Here is a 22,783-nt window from a genome sequence, read left to right on the forward strand (position 1 = left end):
TTTCCACAGGATCTCGAGTTGTACCTTCTGGGAAACATTGTGGATGCGAATTTTAAACTGTCCAGGCACCAAATTCAGTTTGTGAAGGTCGCCTTGTCGGCAGCCCGAAAGTGTACAGTGGTCACGTGGAAGTCGGACTCCCAGGTTAATATTGCACGATGGAATACAGAAATAGAGCAGGGTTGTGCCAAGAGGGAATATCCGTGGGCATTGCTCCTCCCACCAAATCAAGGTGCCTACAGTCACGGCCATCGCTCGCTTTCAGACCCCACCCGACCCACTCTGGCATCACTAACGTTGCGTCAAGTGTCACTCATGACTAGCTTGATGTACGCTAGCGACTCTCCACCCGCCCCCGTCCACGCCACTAGTGGGCGACAAGCGTCACTAGCGGCTAATGGCACTTGACAACAGAAAAGCGGCGGTCTCAGCACCTACATCAGAAGATGGTAACAACACCCCACCCTTCCCCACCCCCAGCTGAGCACCGGGCCCATGCAGGTATAATTCAACCCCTTCCGAATAAAGGAAAAGCAACAATCGGCGCCAGTTGTGGGACGATTGAGATCGGTGAAGCGGGTTGGGGCGCAGATGATGAGCTCATGCATTCCACCCCTTATCCTTTTTTTTAAAAAATTTCGGGTCACTTTGGGATTGGTCCCCTTCAGGGTTTGCGACTTTACCGATAATTAGAATTAGGTTCTTTGTACTTCTATAAACTTCTCCTTGTGGTCTCGGGGTACAGGAGGGAGGGGAGAGGGCAGTTGGGGGGGGGGGAGATATACTATCATTGAGAGAAAATTGCGTTGATTGTACGAGTCTTTATTAAGCCCCGGCAAGGCGTTCCCACAACTCTCTGTGTTAAAATAAAACTCACCCCGAAAAGCTCCTCCCTTCACCTTAAACACTGGGCTGCCTCTCAGAATTGGAATTTTGTTATTGGCAAATTATTTGTTTTCAAGTTAAGTGTCCTTCTACAGTAACGCAATGTTTTAGGCGAATGTAGTAATGGGAATTATGAGACCATTGAGAGAAGGAACTGAATCATGTGATTTCACAAGTCATCTTTTGGAGAAGGATTGAGCAGAAGCCTGCGGTGTATTGTGAGTTTGTGTCTAGCTGGCGATGCTTTCACTTCCTGCTTCCCATGAGCCTGCCTGAGCTCTTCAGCTGCAAGTTGCCTGCAGGGGTAAGGGGGGAGGAGGTCCTTCAGCCGCTGAGGGCCCTGGCTAGCCCGCCGCTGTGGTCACCTCCTCTGCTTCTCCTTCTCAAACCGATTGGAGGGTGGTGGTGTGGGTGGTCACCCCACTTCTGGTGCCCTGCGTTGGTCCGCTGCCCCCCACCCCCAGAGTCGGCAACTCTTTGCTGCCCGGCACAGGCACTGCTGTCTCGGGCACAGGCCCCCACGGAGGCAGGATTTTAAGAAGAAAATAATACCATCGGCTCCTCGGACAGGCTGTTTCCAAAGCTAGTGTGGAGCCATTGGCGAGAATGCCCGGTGCTAGGACTCTGTGAAGCAGCACTGTGTCTCCACTCCCGGATCTCCTGGGTCCATGCCAGCGGAAGCAGCTCTGGTAGTGCCACCATTTTTATTTAGGTGAGGGAACAGATCTTAACACAGAGAAGAAACGAAAGTGCTGGAATCAAATGCAAAGACATAATGAAAGGTCCCAACTAATCGTTTCAACCATGTGTGCTGATCTGAGTGCGCCTGGTCTGCTCAATGCGAGAATGAGGTGGCAATTGTTGAAAGGCATGGACAAGGGGAATCAAATATAAGAGCAGGGACATGATGCTGGGGCTTTATAAGGCCCTGGTGAGACCTCATGTGAGCAGTTTTGGGCTCCTCATTGGAGAAAGGATGTCCTGATGTTGGAGAGGGTTCAGAGGAGGTTCACAAGGACAATTCCAGGAATGAAAGGGTTATCATAACGAGGAGTGCTTGACCTGTCGTCATTGGAATTTAGGAGAATGAGGGCAGAATTTCATTGAAACTTTTCGAACGTTGAAAGGCGTGGACAGAGTAGACACAGAAAGGTTGTTCCCCCATGGTGGGAGAGTCCAGGACAAAAGGGGCACAACTTCAGGATCGAAGGGCATCCACTTAGAACAGAGACATGGAGGAATGTCTTTGGCCAGAGGGTGGTGTATCTGTGGACTTTGTTGCCACAGGCGGTTGTAGAGGTCGGGTCATCGATAGATTGACGGGTTCTTGATGAGCTGGGACATCAAGGGTTATGGGGGGGGGAAAGGGCGGGCAGCGGGGCTGAGTGGGAGAATGGATCAGCTCACGGTTGACTGGCTGAATGGCCTCTTTCTGCTTCTCTGTCTTATGGTCTTAACAGAAATGATTCCCCTTTATCCAGAACGAATCTTTGTTCAGAGCAAGGATCTCCCAGTTGCCAACCCATTCCACGTCCTATTTCCTTGCCGGTTTGTGGTCTCACGCACTGCCAGACTGAGACCTCCTGCTCATCTTCTGTCTGGGGCACCCCTCACCGACTGGTATTAACATCTGTTAGTTCCCCCCACCCCACCACCATTCTTTCCCTATGTCATCTTTCCCCCTGCTCTGTCTGTCTCCCTCTCTTTCTCTCTTCCCTTTTCCATCTGTTTCCTTTCATAGAGTCATAAACAGCCTCACTCCTTCCCCCAATCCATTGTCACCTTTCCTGCATGCACCATTGGCACCGGGGTCGGGCAGTAAGACCCTTCAGAGAGCACAGTGTCAGCATTGTACAGAATTGAGTGCCGGAGTTGGGATGTTATGGTGAAGTTGTAAAGGACATTGGTGAGGCCAAATTTGGAGCATTGTATGCAGTTTTGGTCACTGAACAGGAAATATATTGATACAACTGAAAGAGGGCAGGGACGATTTACTGGGATGTTGTCCGGACTTCAGGCACTGAGTCATAGGGGAAGATTATACAGGTTAGGACTTCGTTCCCTGGAGCGTAGAAGAATGAGGGAAATTACAAGGGGGATAGAAAGAGTAAATGTAGACAGGCTTTTCCTACTGAGGGGAGGTGAAATACAAACCAGGGGACATGAGTCAGGGTGAAAAGGGAAAATTTTAGGGGGAATATGAGAGGGATCTTCACAGAGTGTGGGGAGTGTGGAACCAGCTGAGGTGGTGAATGCGGGATCAATTTTAACGTTGGAGTATTGCTTTCAGTTCAGTTCACATCATTCCAGGAAGGATGTGGAGGCTGTGGAGAGGGGGCAGAGGAGATTTTAACCAGGGTGTCACCTGGATTGGAGATCGTGTCTCATGAGGCAAAGTTCGTAGAGCTGGGACTTTTCTCTTTGGAGCAAAGAACCTCCACATGTTGAAAAAGGGCTCAGGCCCAAAACATCATTTATATCTTTACATCCTGGAACAGAGGGATCCCCAGGAATACAATAGACAATAGACAATAGACAATAGGAGCTGGAGTAGGCCCTTCGGCCTGTCGAGCCAGCACCGCCATTTTACAGATCATGGCTGATCACTACCATCAGTACCCCTTTCCAGCCTTATCCCCATAACCCTTAACTCTTTTGCCCACTAGAGTCTTATCTAACTCTCTTTTGAACATAATCAGCGAATCTGCCTCTACCACCCTCTGTGGCAGAGCATTCCACAGATTCACACTTCTCTGGGTAAAAAAATGTTTTCTCATCTCCGTCCTAAAGGGCCTACCCTGTATTCTTAAACTATGCCCTCTAGTCCTCGTCTCCCCCATCATTGGGAACAAGTAATCCGACTTCACCCTGTCTATCCCCCTGATGATTTTATATACCTCAATCATGTCCCCCCTCATCCTTCTAAACTCCATCGGATACAAGTCCAGTTTTTCTAGCCTTTCAGCATATGTCAACCCCGCAATCCCTGGAACTAACCTTGTAAATCTGCGCTGCACACCCTCTATAGCTAGTATGTCCTTCCTCAAAATTGGAGACCAGAACTGGACGCAATACTCCAGGTGGGGTCTCACCAGGGCCCTGTACAACTGCAGAAGGGCGTCTCTGTTCCAATACTCCAATCCCCTCTTTATGAAAGCCAACATGCTTTCTTCACAGCTTTCTGAACCTGCATGCTAGTCTTCAGTGACCGGTGAACAAGTACTCCCAGATCCATTTGCTCCTCCCCACTCCCTAGCTTGTCTCCATTTAAATAATACTCAGCTTTCCTATTATTGCCCCCAAAATGGATAACCTCATATTTGCTTACATTGAACGTCATCTTCCATTCAGCAGCCCACTCCCCCAACCTGTCCAAGTCCCTCTGCATTTTCCTGACATCCTCCTCACACCCCACACCGCCACCCAGTTTCGTGTCATCTGCAAATTTGCTCAAATTATTAATAATCCCCTCATCCAAATCATTTACATAAATTACAAATAACTGAGGACCCAATACCGATCCCTGCGGCACTCCACTTGTCACATCCTGCCATCCTGAAAAAGACCCGCTTACCCCAACCCTTTGTTTCCTATACAGAATTCCCTGAAAGTGGCATCACAGGTGGATAGGGTTGTAATGAGAGCTTTTGGCACATTGGCCTTCATAAATCAGTCCAGGAGTTGGGATGTGATGGTAAAGTTGTATCAGACATTGGCGAGATCAAGTTTGGAGCATTGTGTGCAGTTTTGGTCACTGAACTACAGGAAAGATATCAATAAGATAGAAAGAGGGTAGAGAAGATTGTTGCCCAGATCAGGAACTGAGTTACAAGGGAAGATTAAACAGGTCAGGACTTTATTCCCTGGAGCGTAGAAGAATGAGGGGAGATTTAATCAACGTATTGAAGATTATGAGGGGGAGAGACAGTCAAGGGACTCCCCCCAGGTTGCCATCTACTGGAGACCAGCTGGAGATTGGATGAAGAAGTACTGGGTATTGGAAAGGGCACCGGGATGGTATCGGAGGTTTAGATCTCGGGCGACCGATGGTTTGGACTGGGCTCTGCGGGAGCCGTGGGAGGCGATTCCACAGACTCTCGGGGACTCTGTTTTGCTTCTCTTTCTCTGACTAAGAGGCACCGCAGGCAATTTTGGCCAATGGCGAATCTGTCTCCCAATGGCAGACCAAGGCAATTTTGTGTAATGTGACACTGTTTTTATTACATGTCAATAAATTGAATTTTGAGTCTTTAAATGACCAAGCAATCAGTGTAGTGAAATTGCACAACAGAAATGTTCCAAATACTTCTTTCCAAATCAGCCTTATCTCTGCAACAGCGTTGCAGTAAGAATTAATGTTTCAAGATTCTTTTATTGTCATGCGATAAAACAGAAAATGTGAAATTACATGAGATTTCCTTTAGTCTACCTGAAGGCAGACAGATTCCCCATCAGGAGAAATTGCCCGGTTCCTCTTACAGTCAGAAGGAAAAGAGAGTTCCCCAGAGGCATTGAGGGCCCATGGATAAGCCTCCAGTACGTCCCTCAGTCTCCACAGCCACACAGACTCTTGTTCAATCTGCCGGCCACGCGAGCTCCGGATCCGAACCTCCAGCATGATCGGGAGACCTTCAGCGCCCTCGGCTCACTCTCATGTCCCGGTTCCAATACCTGCCACCCCTTTCAGCCAGGCTCGAGGCAGTCGCCAGCAGCCTGCCTGGGTCCCTCGCCTCGAGTCGCCAACAACCTGCTGCTCATGTGCTCTTCAGCTGCGCTAGTCCGCCGCTGCGGTCACTGTCCCGTGGAGCATCTCCTCCAACCAGGGTTGGGGTGGGGGGAAAACTCAACATTTTCTGGCACCTTGCAGCAGTCCCCTGCTTCCCCGGAGTCTGACACCCACTCCCTCCCCCCCCCCCCCCCCCTCCCACTGCTGGAGCGGCTACTGAACACAGGCAGCATCCTGGAACCAGACTCCCTCAATGGCAGGATTTTAAAATAAGCCACTATCATTGAAAGTGAGACATCGGAAGTGAGACAGAGCAGTAGGACCTTGTAGAGCAGTGCTGTGCCTCTGCTCCCTGCTCTCCCTGGGTCCAAACGGGCAAGGCCATCGGCCGCCATCATGTTCGCCTTCAGGAGCTCTACCGAGAGCGTCCTGGTCGGCTGCATCACAGTGCTGGACGGTCGCGGCAGAGAAATGGATTGGAGGTCAATCCACAGGACCATGTGAGCAGCAGAGAGGATCGCTGGGGTCTCCCTCCCCCCTCCCATCAACGTGATCTACTGGGACAGTCGTCTGAAGAGGCCACGAGAAATCATCAAGGACCCCCTTACACTCCGCACATGGCATCTTTCCCATCGGGGGGAAGAGATCCAGGAGGATCAGAGCCAGCACCACCAGGCTGAGGAACAGCTTCTTCCCACAGGCAGTAAGAACGCTGAACAACTACTGACACAAACGCTCTGAGACTCTCATGTTTATTTTTAATACATTCTGTGTTCTGTCTGAGTGTGTTTGCACCAAGGACCAAAGAACTCTGTTTTGTTGGGTTGTACTGGTACGATCGGATGATACATAAGCTCGAACTTGAACTTGCTCTACATCTTGCAGAAGTAACCAAACCAATGCTTTCCACTGGATCCAAGCGATCATTCATCTGGAAAACAATGCATAATCACACAAATCTCAGAGCCGAAATAGGCCCATCAAGCTTGCCCCGCCATTCTAATCATGAGCTGGTCCATCCTCCCACTCAGCCCCACTCCCCAGCCTTCTCCCCTGTCAATCAAGTACCTGTCCATCTCTGCCTTATATATACTCAATAACCTTGCATCCACAGCTGCCCGTGGCAACAAATTCCACAGACCTTCTGGCTAAAAAAAAATGTCTCCACATCTGCGTTTTAAATTGACGCCCTTTTACCCTGAAGTTGTGCCCTCTTGTCCTGGACTCCCCGACCATGGGGAAACATCCTGACCACATTGACTCTGTCCAGGCCTTTCCACATTTGAAATGTCTCTACGAGGTCCCCCCTCGTCCTTCTGTAACCCCATCGAGTTCAGTCCAAGAGCCGACCATCATCCCTCATATACTAACCCTTTCATTCCTGGTATCGTTCAAGTAAACCTTCTCTGAACTTCTCCAATGCCAGCACGTCCTTTCTCAAACACGGCGCCCAAAACCTGTACCCTGTCTCCAAGTGAGGTCACACCAGTGCTCTGTAGGGTCTCAATGTCACGTCCCTGCTCTTGTAAGCTCCTCTAGAAATGAATGCCAACACTGCCCCACTGACCCAACCCAGAGGGTCACCTATGTGCAAAACATTCAATAATACAGTTTAAAGTTGTTCATAGAGCTCATATGTCTAAAGATAAACTCCATCGCTTTTATTCTCATATCGATCCTATATGTGATAAATGTCAATTGGAAATAGCTTCCCTTACACATATGTTTTGGCCCTGTCCCTCTTTACAGAATTATTGGAAGGAAATTTTTTCCATTATATCTACTGTTTTGAATATTGATTTACAACCACATCCCATTACTGCAATTTTTGGATTACCTATGATAGATTTGACTTATTTATCTCTTCCTGCGGATCGTATGATTGCTTTTCTTACACTAATGGCTAGAAGATCTATACTATTGAATTGGAAAGAGGTTAATCCTCCCACTGTTTTCCAATGGTTTACCCAAACTATACTATGTTTAAATTTAGAGAAAATTAGAAACTCTGTCTATGAATCCCCTTCTAAGTTTGAGTTAACCTGGCGACCATTTATTCAATATTTTCATTTGTGGTGAGTTGATCTGGCTCTGTTTTCTTTCTATGATTATGTATGATAATTGGGCTGTAAGATGAGATCGGAGTGATCGGCGTGGTTTAGCTATATCTGTAGGTTTTTTTTAAAGTTTTTTTTAAGTTTTTTTTAATTCAGATTTGTTTTTTCTTCTTTTTGGGGTTTTTTTTTCGCTTTTTTCATATATTGTTATTAATTATATCTTTTTTTTTAGAGATAGTTCACACCCTAAACTGATCAAAAAAATTTTTTTATGATATATTTTTATTCTGTAATATTATTGTTTAATATCTCTGTATTAATTCATTACTTACTATGTATTTTTTATATCTCTTTGAACTGTATGTGTTTATAAATTATAATAATAATAAAAAGATTGAAAAAGAAAAAAAAAGAAGAAATATCTCTTTTTTTTTATATGTTATTTTTTGTAATTTTATTTAGTATCTGATTTAATTCTTCCCAAAACGTATTCACTTTTGTTCATACCCAAGTTGCATTTAACGTTGTTCCCATTTCCTTCTTACAGTGAAAACATCTATCCGATGATGTTGAATCTCATTTTTTTTAATTTCTGAGGAGTGATATATACCCTGTGTAACCAATTATACTGTATCATGTGTAACCTTGTGTTTATTGTATTCTTCATAGCTCCAGAACATGACTTTTCCCATACTTCATTTTTTATCTTTCTGTTTAGATCCTTTTCCAACTTCTGCTTAGGTTTGTAGTTTATTTCATTTTCCTTATCTTGCAGCTTAATGTACATGTTGGTTATAAATCTTTCAATTATCATTGTGTCTGTAATCATGTATTCAAAGCTGCTTCCTTCAGGTCATCTAAGACTGTTTCCCAATTTATCCTTTAAATAAGCTTTCAATTGGTGATATGCAAACATTGAACCATGAGTTATTCCATATTTATACTTCAACTGTTCAAATGTTAATAAATTATTTCCCAAAAAAACAGTTTTCTATTCTTTTAATTCCTTTTCTCTCCCATTCTCTAAAGGAAAGGTTGTCTACTGTAACAGGGATTAGTGGATTTTGCGTCAATAATAATTTTGGTATTTGATAATTCATTTTTTTCCTTTCTAAGTGGATCTTCTTCCACATATTAAGTAAATGATGCACTACTGGTGAGTTTTTATATTGCACCAGCTTTTCATCCCACTTAAGTATATGTTCCGGTATTTTCCCCTATTTTATCTATCTCTATCTTAGACCAGTCTGGTAAAAATCTGATAAATATCTTAATTGTGCAGTTCTGTAATAATTTCTAAAATTTGGTAACTGAAAACCACCTTGATTATACCTCTCTGCAAATTTATCTAATGCTAACCTTGGATTCCTCTCTTTCCACAAGAATTTCCTTATTATTCTGTTTAATTCCTTAAAGAATTTTTCTGTTAAAAGAATAGGTAACGTTTTAAATAAGTATTGTATCCTTGGGAACACATTCATTTTAATGTAGTTTACCTCCCGGAGGGTCACCTTCAGGCTATCCTACACCTTGGATCTAAATAAGAGTCATTCCTTCTATTTCTTTTACCAAAGCGCGTGACTGGACACTTTCCAGTTTTTAATGTCCATGTCACCAACATCCGAGGTTCCAAATCTTTCGATACTGGTGTGAGCTCAAGAACTTGTGCTGCCTCTTCTTCCCTCCCTTCCCCCCCCCACCCCCACCCCTGGCCTTTGTATTCAGGCACCGCCTGTTTTTGTGCTCATACCTTGGCGAAAGGTCTCAGGCTGGAAACGTTGGTTGTACATCTGTACCCACTTGCGGACGCAGTCTGACCTGCCGAGCCCCTCCAGCACTTTTGCAATTCTGCTATAACTCCAGCGTCTGCAGAGTTTCTGGTTTGGCTCCAAGAGGATTGGGAAATTGGTTTGGAGCACCCCCCCCCCCCCCCCCACTCACCCAGAACCAGAAGGTTGAGTCAAGGGTTCATACTTAACCATGCAGAGGAACAGAGGGACTTTGGGATCCAAGCACATGGATCTCAAGGTCGCCGCATAGGTTGATAGGACGGTTAAGAAGGCCTCTGGGTCGCGAGCCACATTAGTCGAAGGGGATTGAGTTCAGGTCACGTTGGAAATCTACCGATCTCTGGTGAGACCGCACTTGGAGTATTTGTGTTCGGTTCTGGTCACCTCATTACAGGAAGGATGGGGAAGCCATGGAGAGGGGGGCAGAGGAAATTGACCGGGAGGTATCCCAGATTGGAAATTAGACAAATTTATCAGAGCTGGGACTTTTCTCTTTGGAGGGTTGCAGGACGAGAGGCATGGATAGGGTATTCAGCCGGGAGCAGCAAACACCAGGGGCCGTCTGCACAAAGTGAAGCGAGGGAAATTTGGAGGAGACAACAGGGTGTTTTTTTTATACACGGGGAGTTGTGGGGGCCTGGGTTGGGTTGCTGGGGGTGGTGGTGGAGGCTGGAACATTAGGGGGCATTTAAGAGTCTCTTAGGTACACAGATGGAAGAAAAATCGAATGACGAGGTAGAGAGGGTTTCGCTTTTTGGGGGTGGCACAGCATCGAGGGCCAAAGGGCCTGTACTGTGCTGTAATGTTCCACCATCTGTTGGTTCAACGTCTCCCTCCACAACCCCCCCCTGCCCCTCAGTACATCCTTCTGTGCGCCGGAGGGTATTGTCCACAAGGGCTCAGCTCGGTACAAGTGCCAGCTTGGGACAACTCCCTTGAAAGGAGCATACCCGAACTGGAAGGATTCTCAGAAACCCTGTGAGTGAGCACTTCCAAAACATTGGCTGATTAACCATTCGGCTGAGTGGGCTTAAGCCTGAGGGCCCGGTAGGGAGAGATGAGGGATGGGGGTTGCTGAGAGTAGCAACAAAATAATTAAATTTATTTAATTGAGCGTACACAGGATATTTGCATAGACTTTTTTTCATATCTGGAATATTGAAAATATTATATAGTTTTCTAAATTAGGTCCCAAATGTATAAGCATCTAGAAGTAATGCTTTTGGGACGTCGTACTGCAGCCGCAAGATTGTGTTTACCGTGACGACATTATTTCCGCACGAGCTGGCGACACTGGTTAAAGGCGGGGAGTGAAGTTTATGTTTGACAAAGGGCGAGAAAATCAGGAGACGTTGACTGTGCTGTTCTCCAAGCTCAGGTGAGGCATTCGGTTTTAACCACTCTAAGCCAAGACCATGCTTGATTACTGGACAACACCAGTCGGAGTGTAATTACATGAAAGGGTTGTTGCTAAATGTCTTTATTCATTGGAGCATAAAAGGTCGAAGGGGAATTTGATAGAAGTGTTTAAAATTGTGAGGGGGATGGAAAGAGTAGATGTGAATAGTCTCTTCCCCTTGAGGATATGGGAGATTGGAACGGTCACACGTTAAGGGTTAGGGGGCATAAGTTTAGAAGTAACATGAGAGGGGGATGCTTCACTCAGAGAGTTGTGGCTGAGTGGAATGACCTTCCGGAAGAGGTGGTTGCAGCAGGGTCAATTTTCTCCTTTAAGAGAAGGTTGGACTAGAGGAGATCACTTAGATCGGTGTGGACTAGAGGGGCCGAGATGGCCTGTTTCCGAACTGTTATATGGTTGTATGCTTATACGTGCATACTTCGAGCAACGATGTAAGTTGTCTAATGTCACTTTATTCTATGAAGAGGGTGGGGGAGGAGGGGGGGGACAAGGTCAGGGGAGAGCTTTACGAAAGCTCAGCCTAGGCGGCTCGGGTTGTTGCTGATCCGCCCCTGTTCCGAAGACATTATAAAGATGACTGCTTGGCCTTACCATGTCAGGTTGCTGTAGAAGGCACGGTCGGATAACCTGATGTTCTTGGAGGAATTTAAAAAAAAACGTCAGTGAACGTTTGCTTCAGCTATCCCCTTGATTACTTCTGAGCCACAGCACGGAAAAAAGGCCCTTCGGCCCTTCTCGACCGTGCCGAATTATTGTCCAGCCTGGTCCCACTAGCCTGCACCAAGTCCACACCCCTCCCATCCAGGTACCTGTCCAAATTCTTCTTCAACATTAAAATCGAGCCCACATTCACCACTTCAGCTCATTCCATGCTCCCACTGCCAAAGTTCCCCCTAAATTTCTTTCCTTTCACCCTGTAATGCAAATAAAAAGAGGGTGGGTAGGTGGGACTAGAGGAGATCACTTAGATCGGTGCATACTAGAGGGGCCGAGATGGCCTGTTTCCGAACTGTCATTGTTATATGGTTATAATCTCTGCACTTTTTCTAAATTATTGAGATCTGTCCTGTAGTTCGGTGACTGAAACTGCACACAATGCTCCAAATCTGGCCTCACCAAGGTCACCCTTAACCCACATTCTCTGGTTTGTATCTCACTTCCACTCAATGGGAAAAGGCAACCTACATTTACTCTGTCTGTCCCCCTCATCATTTTAAATATCAAATCTACCCTCACTCATCTATGGTCTGGGGAACAACTACAGCACAGAAAACAGGCCCTTCGGCCTACTCAGTTCATCCTGAATCATAACTTGGGCGGATCAGTTCTGGTCGCCTCATTTCAGGAAGGACGTGGAAGCCACGGAGAGGAAATGTACCAGTTTGTGGAGAATGTGTCTCATGAGGCAAGGCTGACAGAGCTGAGCGACAAAGGGTGGACAGGGGACCTAATAGAGGTGTATAAGCATGGATAGAGTGGACAGCTGCAAATACCAGAGGGCATCTCTAAAAGGTGAGGGGAGGAAATTTTCAGGGGAGGTGTTATTTTTGGGTACAGAGAGTGTCTGGAGTGCATTGCTGGGCGTGGTGGTGGAGGCTGGTTCAACAGGGGACCCTTTCACACTTGCCAGCAGTCCCAAGAATCAAACGGCAAGCAAAATCTGCTCAACGCCAGCGTCAGATGGCACCGCCTCACGCCGGGGACTGACGGCCTCAACCCCTAGGTTAATCCCTGGCTGGCGTTGAGATCAGGGAATTTGGAAATGGGCAATCACTTCTCTCTTTTGTGTGCCGCACCATGTGGGCACTTCCAGTTAAAGGTGGAGCAGACCAGATGCCGGGGACAGATCCTTGCAAGTGTGAAAGCGTTCAGCGCCCTGGTTAGGAGTGGTCTAGCGTGAAAGGCCAAACCTCCCCCCTCCATTCCTGTCCTGGGACGCTGGACAGGCTGACTTAAGTGGGACACAAGTGTGAAAGGGAGTAAGGCAGGCCCATGGATGCAAGAAATATTGAGGATGTGAGGGTGGGAAGGGTTCGATTGTGGCGGAGTTGCTTGGCTAGGCCCGTTAGAGCACCAGTGACAGGGTTCGAATCCACCACTGCGTGTAAGGAGTTTGTACGCCCACCCCGTGTACATGCACGGTTCCCTGCGGGGCACCCATACATCAAAAATGTACAGGGGTCATAGGTTATTTGGGAGCAGCTTGGCAGCACAGGCTCGTGAGCTGGAAGGGCCTTTTACCAAGCTGTACAATTTTAAACATCTTTTTTACAGATAGTACACTGAGAAGAGGCAACATGAACAGAGCTCAGTCCTCTTTGGAGCGAAGAAAGATGAGGGGCAGCTTAGTAGAGGTCTATCCGATTCTGAGAGGCATAGATAGGGTGGACAGACAGCGCCTGTTTCCCCGGGGAAACACCAAAGGACGTCTGGACAAGGTGAGGGGAGGAAAGTTTAGTGGTAAGTGTTTTTACACAGAGCGTGGCGGGGGCGCCGGGGGGTGGAGGCTGGTACAATAGGGGCATTTAGAAAACTCTTCAGTGATGCAAGAAAAATAAAGGGTTGCTGGTGTGAGGGAGGGAAGGGGGAGACCGTGGAGTAGGCTTGAATGGGTGGGTGCATCACCGTGGGCCAAAGGGGCTCCACTGTACTGGAATGTTCTGAGATCTCTGCATGAATATTTTTTTAAAAATCTGTTGGCAGTCTTACCATGTATGTGCGCTCTCGGTTCAAAGGAGACATCTGTAAAGAAAGTCCATAATTCAGTAAATGGTGTCAGAAACATTGATCAAGGATCAGAATTTATTCTCATCAGCATGTCACAAAATTTGTTGATTTATGGAAGTGTTAAGGGTACAAATCTTGCCATGAATTACATGGAAAAATAAAAAAATTTGTGCATTCATTGAAGAAAGTGAGGCCGGTTCTGGCGTTCATTGTCCGCTTGGGAATCATATGGTGCAGGGGAAGAAGCTACTTTTTGTTACGTTAGGTGTTTGGGCTTCAGGTCCCTGTATCTCCTTCCCGATTGTGGACGTCAGGCGAACACAGGTGATGAGGGGGGGGTGGCTGTGGAGAGGATCACGAGCTACCAGTCACTGGGTGTCAACGTCTCTGAGGGTCTGACCTGGGGCCGCTGGATCGATGAAATCACGGGGAAGACCTGCCAGCGGCTAGACTTCGCGAGGAGTTTGAGGAGATTTGGTACGTTGGGAAAGTCGCTTGCAAGCTTCTATAGGTGCACCGTGGAGACCATTCAGACTGGTTGCATCACTGTCTGGTACAGAGGTGCCAATACACAGGGCAGGAAAAGATGCCAGAGAGTTGTAAACTCGACCTGCGCCATCACAGGCACCAGTCTTTATTTCATTAACAGGCGGAGGACCGCCATCATCAAGGCTGTGCCCTCTTCTCCCTGCTACCATCTGGAAGGAGGTACAGGAGCCTGAAGACGAGCCCACAGCGGCACAAGGACAGGTCCTTCAAGTCGTTTACTGTCATCTGATTGTACAAGTACAACCTGATGAAACAGAGTTCTCCGGTCCTTGGTGCAAAACGCGCAGACATAGCACACAATACATATGCAGGACAAGTATTTAATCTATATAAATACATTTTGTGAATATGAATGTCTCGGAAGGTCAGTGTGAGCCGTTCCTTTGATCGTTCAGCATCTCGCTGCCTGTGGGAAGAAGCTGTTCCTCAACCTGCTGGTGCTGGCCCTGATCCTTATGTATCTCTTCCCCCGATGGGAGCAGCTGAAAGATGCTGCGTGCAGGGTGGAAGGGACGTGCAATGGTTTTGCGCGCCCTCTCCAGACAACAATCCCAGTAGATCACGTCGATGGGAGAGGGAGGGAGACTTCAGTGATCCTCTCTGCCGCTCTTATGGTCCAGTGGAATGACCTCCGATCCATTTCTCTGCAGCAACCGTCCCCGCACTGTGATGCAGACGGCCAGGACGCTCTCGATAGAGCTCCTGTAGGAAGTTGACATGATGATGGTCCCCTTCTGCCATCAGACAATGGACCACATGCATTTTCTCTTTTTTTGCACTAATTTATTTGGTTTTTTACAAGTAATTTATAGCAATATCTGCACTGTAATTCTGCCACAAAGCAATTAATTTTATAACGTTCAGGGCAATAAATTCTGATCCTATTTTTGATTCGTTCACTAAAATAAAATGTCGAAATGTGGATTTGCACACTGCCGACCCCTAACTCCACCGCCAAGTCCTGCTCCAACAGGGTCAATGCGTTTGCAGACGACCCAACTGTCGTGGGCCTCGTCACCAACAACAGTGGGTCGCCCGACAGAGAAGAGGTGGAAAATCTCGTATCAGGGCGCAGGAGTACCAACAAGACGAGGGAGATGATCGTGGGCATCAGGGGGACCAGGAATGACCGCCCTCCGCTACACATCAGCAACTCTGCGGTGGAGAGAGGGGAGACACCAAGTTCATTGGAGTTCACTGAACTAGTGACTGATCGTGGATGCTCGACATCTCCTCGTTTGTCAGGAAGGTGCAACAGCATTTGCACTTCCTACGAAGACTGAGTCAGGCCAGGCTACTGGCCACCATTATATCAACCTTGTACAGGGGTTCTATCAAGAGCGTCCTGGCTGGCTACATCACAGTGAGGGGACGGTTGCTGCAGAGAAATGGATCAGAGGTCAATCCACACATCTGTAAGAACAGCAGAGAGGATCACTGGAGTCTCCCTCCCACCCCCATCGACATGATCTACCAGGATCGCTGTCTGAAGAGGGCGCAAAAATTGTTAAGGGCCCTTTCCACCCCGCACACGGCATCTTTTAGCTGCTCCCGTCGGGGGAAGAGATCCAGGAGGATCAGAGTGAGCACCATCAGGCTGAGGAACAGCTTCTTCCTACAGGCAGTGAGAACGCTGAACAACCAAAGGAACCACTCGCACCGACTCTCATAATCACGAAACAATATTTATTTATTTAATTTTAAGGATGAAACACTTGTCCTGCATGGAAAAGAATCTCAGGGTTGTATATGATGTCATGACAATAACATTTGAAATTTAACATTTTAATGCCATTACAGTGTTGGTGGCCCTGGTTCGAATCCAGCTCTGTCTGCAAGGAATTTGTACGCTCTCCACATGACCTGCGTGGGTTTACCCCGGGTGGGGGGAGGGGAGGAGAGGAAAGGCTCCTGTTTCCTCCCACCCTCCAAAAACGTCACTTAATTTGGGCGGCATGGGTTGAAATGGCCGGAATTGGCTTATACCGGCGCCTGACATACGCTCGTGATGCGGCCAGGTGGGGGAGGGTGGAGAGTGGCAAGCGTGTATCAACCTAGACGCTAGTGACGTGGGACGGGTTGGAGGGGTTTGCGGGTCTGAAGGCCAGCGATGGCCGTGACCGCATGGAGGGGCACAGCACCTCGTTTGTGGGTGGGGCAATGCCCACAGACCCTGGCACTGACCCTGTAAAATTTGATGTCAGATGTTCGAACATCTTAAGTTCCCTATTTAATAATTTCAGTCGAACAACAAGATTGGAGTTGGATTTCACCTACCTGAGTCTCGGAAGAACGAGCTGTAGTGAAAAGAGACAAAATAGGTCCGATATAATTAATCATTTCATCAATTACAATTCCAAATTTATTTTGCCATTAATAATATAAAATGTTCTCCATTATCTGAACCTGCTGATTAGATTAGAAGTCAAAGATTTATGCTTATCCTACCAATGCAAGAATAAATACAGTAAAGCCCCTCGAAGAAGCTGGATAAGTGCATTTCCAGATGCTTGAGACTTACTAATCAAAACACAAAATGGTGGAGAAACTCAACAGGTTGAACAGTGTTGTTTTATGTAGCAAAGGTAAAGATACATCACCGACATTTCGGGCTTGAGCCCTTCATCAGTGTGCGAGATAACGTCCAAACAAAGGAGTAGCAAAGGAAGGAGATGATAGGTAGAGAAAGGAGGGAGGGGACAACAGTGATGGGGGGGGGATGCTGGGGGTGGGTGGGTGGAAGGACAGGATGGGGACGGGGGGACGAAGAGATGAGCAGGCTTAATGGGAGGCTTTGATGCTCTTACCATGTGGCTGGACATCTAATCAGGTTTCGTTTCTCCAATCTGAGGGTGGTCAGGGTGGAACAGTGCATGGGGCCCCAGACAGACATGAGAGCACTGGGGTGAGACCCAGAATTGCAATAGGCGGCCACTGGTAGGTCGCTGGGGTTGCGGACGGAGCGGAGGTGCTGAGCGAAGCAATCTCCCCGTCTGTGGCCAGTCCCTCCAATGCAGGGAAGGCCACAAAGGGAGCAGCGGACCCAGTAGGTCTGCCCTCTGGATGTGCAGGTGAAGGGCGGTTTCACGTGGAAGGCCGGTTTGGGGCCCCGGCCCATAGTGAGGGGAGGAGGCGTGGGCACAAATGTTGCACCTCCTGCGGGCACCGGGGAAGGGGGAGTGCGATGGATGGGGAGGGATGAGTGCTCGAGGGAATCATGGAAAGAGGGGGGCGTGGCAAGATGGCGTAAAGATCAGACGTGCCTTCCAGTCCTCTCCTAACTCTATCTTATTGTTTTGTCTAGAAATGCCCGTTAAAATTCTTTAAAAGTTTAGATAATTTCAGTGCTGTTAATTTAACTTATGATGGTACAATTGGTGGAAAAGAGCAAAAAAAAATGACAACAGATCATCAAAAAACTACATTTTCCAAAAGTTCAAGTTTTGGAGCCTACCTACAGGAAAGACACCGGGACTCAGCGTGAAATGGATCCCAGGAGAAAGGTACAGTGTTCGGATGTAGAGCTCTATGTTACATCGGTAGAGCCCCCTAAAGAGGGCGCCAAACAGCCTTTAGGACAAAGAGTTACTCAAAGGCATTTGTCAACTGTAGAGCTGGCGCTGCAAACTGCATCTCTTGAGATAAAAGAACCTATACAACTTGATGTACTGGGAGAACTTAATACATTATGGACTGGGGAAAACCCCGGCCAGCGTCCTCCAGTTATTGCTGGAGAGGCTGTGGCTGGGGTTTCCACACGCAGTCATACTACAAGGAAGGCAACCAGAATGAAGGAAGGAACAGAAGATCCTTTGGTTATGCAGAAGAAGCAGGAATCTGTTGAGCCAAAATCTCTTCCAATTGAAAAGATTTTTGTGAATCTTGAATCTAAATTATCTTATACAATGCAGGGATTATCCAAGATTATGACTGAACTTGGTACTAGGTTTAATACTCTGGTGAAAATACATTCTCAACAGATGGCTAAGTTTGGAGCTTTTAAGCTTGAAGTGAGAGATAAATTTAATTCGTGTGAAGAAGATATAGACGAAATACGGGATCAAGTTTTTGATGTGACCAAAATGGTCGAAGACTTACAAACTCAAAATAAAAATTTGGTGAAAAAGATTGATTATTTGAAAAACCAATCCAGACGGAACAATATAAAGATTATTGGTTTGCCAGAAGGTATGGAGGGACCAGACCCAAGAAAATTTTTTACTGAATGGATTCCGCAGGTGCTGGGTCAAGAACATTTCTTGGAAGGTATAATACTGGGACGTGCTCACAGAGCCTTGCGTAGAAGACCTATTTCAGGTCAAAGTCCAAGACCTGTTTTGGTTCATTGCTTGAATTATTACGACAGAGAAATAATTTTACGAATGGCTATTAGAAATGCACAACAGAGAAAATCACCCTTGATGATTCAAAATAATCGAGTTTTCTTCTATGCGGATTTGAGTCAAGAAGTTATGTTCCAACGACGGGAATTTAATCCTGCTAAAGAGTTGTTGTGGAAGAAAGGTTACAAGGCAACCTTTAGATATCCAGCTGTTTTGAAGGTTTTTCAAGATGGTTGCCAACCAAAGTTCTTTGATTCTCCAAAGGAAGCTATAGCATTTGCTCGAGAGCTGCCAATTACTCAGTTTCAACAGAGACATAGTCCGCCGCGATCTCTAAGGAGACAAGAGATGGAAGAAAAGAGCCGTGCTCCAAGAAGGAATGGTTGTAATGGTGACTCGGCAGTTGGAGCTGATTAAAAGAAGAGTTGTCCTTTTTTTTCTAATGTTTTTTTTTAAAAAAAAAGGGATATTAAATAATGATGATGTTAGTTTAAGATGAAGTGAGAGTTGGGGGAGAGAACTGGATAGGCACTATTTCCTGAAAGTCATCTGCTACGTGTGAGTTATCTCACACCCATTTTCTTTTGGGAGTTACCGCATTGCGCAGTTTAGACGGGAGGGGGTATTTTTAACCTCCTACCCGTTTTTTTTTTTCCTTTTTTTTGTATTATTAGATTAAAGAGTGAAGGGGTTTTTTTTTTGGTTTAAATATTTTAAAAAAGCATAAGAAAGTATTTGATTGTTTAAAAAACTAAATATTGATGTGGTTTTTTTTGTAAAGTTTATTCAGTAGATAAGGAATATCTGAAATTTAAATGTGAATGGGATGGATAAGTTTTTTTAATATTTTTTCTTTAACTTTAAGGTGAAAGGAGTGGTAATTCTGGTGTATATTATTTTGCTATTTTAGTTATAGAATGAAGGCAATAATGGTGAAAGTTATAAATTGAATTGTACAATTCTTAATGAGGCTTGAATTTTGTTTGTGGTTTATGCTCCATTTGTTGAAGATATAGATTTCATTGTAGATGTGTTTTTATTATTTGGATATCTGAATTTTAACATAATGATTGGGGATATTTAAATGTGGTATTGGAGCTTTTATTGGATAACTATTCAAGAGTAAAAGGGAAAAATGGTGGAAGAGTACTAAAATTTAATTGTATAATGCTTAATGAGGTTTGAATTTTGTTTTAAGATGGTGGTTTAGGTGACTAATATGATGATAGATGTGAAATTAGTTGATATTTGGTGAAGGTTTATCTCTATAGAGAATTTTTTTTTCATCTTTTTTTTCATGCTACAATTTTTTTTTTAAGAATTGATTATTGTTTAAGAATTTTTAATAGATAATGTTACTAACTTTACTAATTTTTTATATTAAGTTTGAGTTAAATATATGTTTCATCTTAACTCTGTTTGTTAAATATATGCATTTAAGTTTGATTTAAATATGTTTTTTAAGTCTGATATCTTAGTATTAATTACTTTTCTTTTTGTTAGTATTTTAATCGGTTATGTTTTTGTTTTTTTTTGTAAGTGGGTTTTTTTCTCACATATATTATTAACTTTATTAATTCTTCACTCTTTATTTTGGGGGGAAAGGGGGGGGTTGGATTAATTTGAGTTGGGTTATTAATGTGTAATAATTATTGGGGAGGGTATAGTTTATTTAGATTACTGATACTGTATTGTAATTTTATTATTTTATTCTTAATTTTTTTTAAATGTAATCCTATATGTTATTCATGTTATAAAATCTTAAATAAAGTTTTAAAAAAAAAGGAATCATGGAAAGAGCTACACTTGAATTAAGAATAAACAGTTTAAAAGACAAAAATACTAGACTGTACTTACACCGAACAAACTCATTGCATGAATATATAAACCTTAAAGCATTTTACGTTATTTTCAGTCACATTCTTTGAAAACGTTTAACTGTCACTGCATCTGCAGGTTCCTTCCCCTCCACAGAGCCTCCCGAAAGACCAACAATAATGTTACCCCCCACCTCCACCCCAAGGTTGCAGATAAAGCCTCTGACCGGGGCAACTCTTACTAAGCGGGGATAAGGAGCCACTTGATGAGAGACTCCCCCACGGGGAGCGGCATCTACCCACTCTTTGTCCTGGGTGACACCATTGCCGTTTCACCCAAACACTGGCTATGAGCAAAGCCCTGACCAAGGCCCTCCCTCCGCTGGCCGGATATTTGCTTCACCAAAGGGTTACATGTTACTTTGTTTTTTTTTTCAATCAACATGAAGTCATAAAACAAACAAAATCACAGGCCTATACAAGGAAATGCCAAAACCGAGCTTCAGGTTGATCTACAAAGAAGGAAGAATCAACACGTTATTGCAATGATCAAATTCTGCGTTCGTGTTTATCAAGACAAGATCACACACCATGCCCATCCTTCAAAGGAAAGTCCCCGTCCCCCCCAAAGGAAAAAGATGATGTTGAGACTGTTCAAGGCATTGGTGAGGCCACGTTTGGAATATTGTGTGCAGTTCTGGTCCCCAAATTATAGGAAGGATATCAATAAGGTAGAGAGGGTACAGAGGAGATTTACTAAAATGTTGCCTGGATTGCAGTACGGAGAAAGATTGAGTAGGTCATTACTCATTGGAGCATAGAAAGTTGAGGGGGGATTTGATAGAGGTGTTTAAAATTATGAGGGGAATAGACAGAGTAGATGTGAATAGGCTCTCCTCCTTGAGGGTAGGGGAGATTGGAACGAGGGGTCATATGTTAAAGGTTAGGGGGCAAAACTTTAGAAGTAACATAAGAGGAAGCTTCTTCACCCAGAGAGTGGTGGCTGAGTGGAATGACATTCCAAAAAAGTGGTCACAGCAGGGTCAATTTTGTAATTTAAGAGAAGGTGGGATGAGTGCATGGATGTGAGTGGATTGGAAGGTTATGGACAGGGAGCAGGTAGGTGGGACTAGAGAAGTTCACTTAATATGGTGCGGACTAGAGGGGCCGAGATGGCCTGTTTCCATACTGTAATTGTAATTATGGTTATATGATTTTCCAAAAGCATTAATTACAGACAGATGAAATATGAAGTGATTCATCCAGACCTTCCTTCCTCCCTTAAGGGATCAATGTCTTGACATAGACATCATTAGAGATACTGGAGATAGTGATGTTGAAGGGGGGGGGGATTTCCCCCGCAGCGTATCTTAAAACGGGTTCTATATTCTTAAAGTCCACTCCATTGAAGACATCTGCGAGAGGCGGTGTCTCAAGAAAGCAGCCTCTATCCTCAAGGACCCCCACCACACCTTCCCCTACCCCTCAGGCCATGCCCTCTTCACTCTGCTCCCATTGGGAAGGAGGTCCAGGAGCCTGAAGACGAGCCCCCAGTGACACGATGACAGCTTCTCCCCCACTGCCCTCCAATTCCTGAACGGACAACGAACCCCGGACACGGCCTCACTTTCTCCAATTTTTGCACTATTTATTTTTAAAATGCAATTTATAGTAATTTTGCGCCTGCAATATTCTGCTGCAAGACAATTAATTCTAATTCTGCCTTCTTCACAAGAAATCAGATAATAAATGTCAGCTTTTAAATCTTTTCTGGTCGCCGCACAGGCTGATGGGGTAGTTCAGAAGGCTTATTGTACGCTGGCGTTCACTAATCGACGGATTGAGCTCAGGGGCCGTGAGGTGAGGTTGCAGCTCTATAAAACCCTGGTGAGACCGCATTTTGAGTATTGAGTTCAGTTCTGGTCACCTCATTACAGGAAGGATGTGGAGACGATGGAGAGGGGTCAGAGGAGATTCACCAGGATATCGTCTGGATAGAGAAATAAGTCTGGTGAAGCAAGTTTAGCAGTGCTGGGACTTTGGAGCGAAGGTGACTAAATAGAGGTCCACAAGATTCTGAGAGGCATAGGTAAGGTGAACAGACAGCATCGATTTTCAAGGGCGGAGTTGCAAACACCAGGGGACATCTGTACAAAATGAAGGGAAGGAAGTTTAGGGGAGAAATTGGGGGTGTTTCTTTTTTAACAGAGAATTGTGGGGGCCTGGAATGGCTTGCCAGGGAAGGCTGGAAGATTTTAGGCATTTAATAGACTCTGAGACAGGCACACGAATGGAAGAAAAATAGAGGGTTATGGGGTATGGAGGATTTAGGATGTTTTTGGTAGTTCAGTACAACATTGTGGGCCGAATGACCTGTACTGTGCTGTAGCGTTCTATTTTCTCTGTACTTCAGAGCATTTTAGGCGCGGTTTCCTTGGCATCAATCACCCGCACTTTGCCCACATACTT

The 22,783-nt window shown here is 45.5% G+C and overlaps 1 protein-coding gene across 3 annotated transcripts in view; it reads right to left on the reverse strand.

The window, feature by feature from the left end:
* Positions 1–6,347: 6,347 nt before the first annotated feature.
* LOC138764307 (uncharacterized) overlaps positions 6,348–22,783 on the reverse strand; it is a 35,044-nt gene continuing 18,608 nt past the window's right edge. For all 3 annotated transcript variants that reach the window (XM_069940051.1, XM_069940052.1, XM_069940053.1), the window contains 4 exons: positions 16,432–16,451; positions 13,588–13,620; positions 11,470–11,513; positions 6,348–6,542 (listed from right to left, as the gene is read on the reverse strand). In XM_069940051.1, coding sequence (XP_069796152.1) covers position 6,542; positions 11,470–11,513; positions 13,588–13,620; positions 16,432–16,451 — 98 coding nt within the window. In that variant the 3' untranslated portion in view covers positions 6,348–6,541. The remainder of the gene's footprint in view (positions 6,543–11,469; positions 11,514–13,587; positions 13,621–16,431; positions 16,452–22,783) is intronic.

This window comes from Narcine bancroftii, chromosome 5 (genome assembly GCF_036971445.1).
Source record: "Narcine bancroftii isolate sNarBan1 chromosome 5, sNarBan1.hap1, whole genome shotgun sequence".
NCBI lineage: Eukaryota > Metazoa > Chordata > Chondrichthyes > Torpediniformes > Narcinidae > Narcine > Narcine bancroftii.